The 4,157-nt window shown below is 30.2% G+C and overlaps 1 protein-coding gene across 3 annotated transcripts in view; it reads left to right on the top strand.

Moving 5' to 3' along the window:
* Nucleotides 1–4,157, top strand: part of LOC106465137 (aspartyl/asparaginyl beta-hydroxylase-like) — a 46,273-nt gene that overhangs the window by 8,874 nt on the left and 33,242 nt on the right. For all 3 annotated transcript variants that reach the window (XR_002611901.1, XR_002611900.1, XM_013925336.2), the window contains exons 2-3: nt 420–620; nt 3,104–3,235. Coding sequence is in view for 1 of the 3 variants with exons in the window: in XM_013925336.2 (XP_013780790.1) it covers nt 420–620; nt 3,104–3,235 (333 nt within the window). In the remaining 2 variants the exon portion in view is untranslated. The remainder of the gene's footprint in view (nt 1–419; nt 621–3,103; nt 3,236–4,157) is intronic.

Below are 4,157 nucleotides of genomic sequence, written 5' to 3'. Positions count from 1 at the left end.
TAGTTAGTAAGTTATTTAGTTTTATTTCCTTTACTTACGTTAAGTTATATTATTATTAGTTTCGTATATGTGTTGTGTCGTATAGTATATATATAATATATATATATATATATATATATATATTATATGTATTTCAATGTTTTATACGTGTATCTAATGTACTTGTTACATTTTTTTACATTGAAATTTTAATTTGGTAATGTAATATATTCACTGTATGTTGTTTCTGATTTCATAAGATATGCTGCTTTGTTGATAGTATTAACAATATAATCAATAAAGGGTGTAATTAAAAATTTTTCCAGTGTTTTATAATGATATCTAGAAAACTAATGCTGGAAGTATACAATAAATTGTAGCATATGTGTATGAAATTCATGTGTGTTTGTATTTACTGTAATTTTGTTTTCTGTTGACAGAGGACTTGTCTGCAGAGGAATCTGTTCCAACACCTCGAGAGAAATCACAAGAGCATACTTCTAAAGAAAGTGAGCGGGATGTTAATGAACTGTTAGTTTGTAATGAGCCCAATGGATTTGCAAAATGTGTTTTTTTCATTCTTTTCTCCATCCTGGTGGTCGCTGTTGCTGCCGTGTTTTTAGCCCTTCATGGAGCTGATAGTAAGTAATTTAACTAAGTTTTGTCAAATTATCAATATAATGTCTGTAATGTGCAAGCGTAAATGATTTCTGAGAAAAATTGATCAGAGGGCATATTGATATCTGTATCCTAGGGGTTTAAAGTGTTATCTTAATCAGTATATATATGAAATCTATTGAACTTGTGATAAATTATGCAACAGCTTGCTTTCAGACAAATGGAGCAGACTAGCTCAAGTGTACATACAGTAAATAAAAGTGATATGGGAAATGTACACAATACCGTAGCTCAAGTGTATGTACAGTAAATAAAAGTGAGATGGGAAATGTACACAATACTGTAGCTAAAGTGTACGTAAAGTAAATAATAAAAGTGAGATGGAAAATGTACACAATACCTTAGCTCAAGTGTACTTACAGTAAATAAAAGTGAGATGGGAAGTGTACAGTACTGTAACTAAAGTGTACGTAAAGTAAATAATAAAAGTGATATGGGAAATGTACACAATACTGTAGCTCAAGTGTATGTACAGTAAATAAAAGTGAGATGTGAAATGTACACAATACCATAGCTAAAGTGTATTTACAGTAATATGGTGAGATGTGAAATGTACACAATACTGTAACTAAAGTGTACGTAAAGTAAATAATAAAAGTGATATGGGAAATGTACACAATACTGTAGCTAAAGTGTATTTACAGTAATATGGTGAGATGTGAAATGTACACAATACCTTAGCTAAAGTGTATTTACAGTAATATGGTGAGATGGAAAATGTACACATTTGAAAGTTCAATAATTTTAAATGCCAAAAACTAGCAAATTAAACAATAAATTTATGGGTAAATAAACATGTTGTGTACATAAAAGTTATTAAAGCTGGGTAATTTCTAGTAAGCATTATAATTAGTTGCATATGATTATTGATTACATCAATTAGTGTCATTTTTGTTGTTTTTAATTATTATAGTTATCCAAGTATTTGAAATGTGGCCATTATGATTTCTCATTATTATTTTTAATTTATTCAAGTTTATTCAGCTTAACCAGTTAGTGTCATGATTCACCTAGTAAAGTTATATTCCAGTTATTACTATTTTTGATTATTTGAACTATCCAATTCTCATGTGAGAATAATCGATTAGTTGAGTGTAGTTGACTAATGAGCCTAATGATTAATTGATTATCAAATTCCACTGATCACCCAGCTGTATTGTTACATTATAAATTCGCTGTTTTATAACATGATTTATGGAATAAATTACAGTAGTATGTAGGGATGGGCTGAGAAAAAATGGCTGCCACATTCAGTCTATTATTCTATGATGTTTACAAATAACTGCTAAAGTAAAGTTAAAGCTTTATTTGAGCATCAAATTGCCATTATCAAGTGTTTCACAGCTTGTGAGACTCCCAGTATCATTGAAAAGTGTTGCTAAAGTGGAGAACTGGGAACTAGCTAAAGAACCAAAACGTTTGTCTTTCTTTTTTCTTCTCCCATGCTAACCAAAAAATTAGTGAAGTTTTTGCAATGGCTTTAGTACGACAGAAAAGTATTTTAAGAGCACTTTGAAACAGGTTATTAGTAAGCTTGGCAAAAGTAGTTGACAATGTTTGAACACTAGTAATGAAACAAGGCGACATTGTTTCAAAAATGTTGGTAAATGCTACATCTGGAGACATAGTCGATGATGTTGGAACTCTCTAGTAATGAAACAAGGCAACGTGTTTGATACATGGGTAGTAATTGGTGAACATTCTAATAATGAAATGATTCAGAGAGATGATGTTGGAACTCTAGTAATGAAACAAGGCAACGTGTTTGATACATGGGTAGTAATTGGTGAACATACTAATAATGAAATGATTCAGAGAGATGATGTTGGAACTCTAGTAATGAAACAAGGCAACGTGTTTGATACATGGGTAGTAATTGGTGAACATACTAATAATGAAATGATTCAGAGAGATGATGTTGGAACTCTCTAGTAATGAAACAAGGCAACGTGTTTTATACATGGGTAGTAATTGGTGAACATTCAAATAATGAAATGATGCAGAGAGATGCAATGAATAATGAGGACCCTGTGTATTTACTGTTTATTGTAGGATAAGTGTTTAGCTTTCTGTTTACAAAAACCTGATCTAAACATAATCATAGGTACAGAAAGGAAAAGAGAAAAGAACTTAGAAAATCTTTGAATAGATGACCAACCAGTTACATCAGAGAGTTACATTTTTACCCATAAGAAAATACAGATTGGCTTTTAGTTACAAGATCATGAAAAGTACATGCAAATTATATGTTTAAGTTAATTTTTTTTGTATGGTTCTTACAGCTTATAAAAATATTTGGACTTTGTGTATTTAAATTTATCCATTAATTACATTATATATAGGTATAGGCTTATTTTCATAGATAAATGTATATAAAACTAACTTTAAAGCAGGATTTGTGCTTGTTTGAACTTATGTGTAACATATTTGTACTGTATATGTACAGGAGGAGCATTGGATTTCATGAGTGAATCTGAACATGTAGAAAATGAAGAGCCTTTATTTCATGCTGAAATTCATCCAGAATGGGAAGAAGCAGAGGAGGATGAAGGGTGGACACCCATTACAGAAACAAAAGGTTAAGAACTTTACATTATGTTTGTTTATGATTGCTGAAAAATATTATTTTAAAACCTAGTGCTGGAATACGTATGTTAGTGTAATTAAATGTATGTATCATTCTGCAATATGAAAGTGAAAATTTTAGGTTTTTGAACAAGAGGTAAACAGTATTTTGTTACCTATGACTAACCATGTCTACTTTTAAAATAAATATAATTTGATCTCTTTATCTCCAATTTTATAATAATTTACTATTTTTTCAGGATTTTTATCTTAAAAGTATTATTATTTAGAACAGAATACAGTTCAATTATGTGATGAAATGGAGCATAGCAGAGTATTTTGTGTACACATAGCATAGATTTCTCAATCAATGTATAAATACTTTAACTTGTTTAGAATTACTTGTTGATATTCATAATCATTAGAATTGTGAAAAATCACTGAAAATCAGCTTTACAGCAGTACACAGCATATCTACAGGTATTACTTGTAATGTGGCTACAGGTAAATGAGCACCATTTGTAAGATGTATGTGCAACCTGCATACCAATATTTTATCATCCCTAAGAATGGTCTGCTTAAATGTGATTTTTTGCTTTAAAATTTGTAAACACAGCAAACTTAGTAACTCTTCATAAATTATATGCACTGATGACAGGTAGGTTTAAAAAAGATTGCTAAGTATGCACCTGATTATTGATCTGTGAACTTTTAAGCATTGGTATGGGTTACATTCTGTTAAAACTCCAGTGGATATTAAAATATCTCAAATTAACCTGTCCCAACGGTTGTAGCTGAATTTACTAATGACCAAACCAGTTTATCATTTCAGCATTATAATATTCCTTGGTACAAAGCATCTACAACCTTTGTCTGTGTTCAGAGTAAAAATATCAGCATGTTAGAATGTTCTACTAGAGACTATATCTGACACT

Source organism: Limulus polyphemus, unplaced genomic scaffold (assembly GCF_000517525.1).
Source record: "Limulus polyphemus unplaced genomic scaffold, Limulus_polyphemus-2.1.2 Scaffold1847, whole genome shotgun sequence".
Classification (NCBI taxonomy): domain Eukaryota; kingdom Metazoa; phylum Arthropoda; class Merostomata; order Xiphosura; family Limulidae; genus Limulus; species Limulus polyphemus.
Note: the sequence above shows the minus strand (reverse complement) of the source record. Positions and strands in the feature narration are given on the sequence as shown.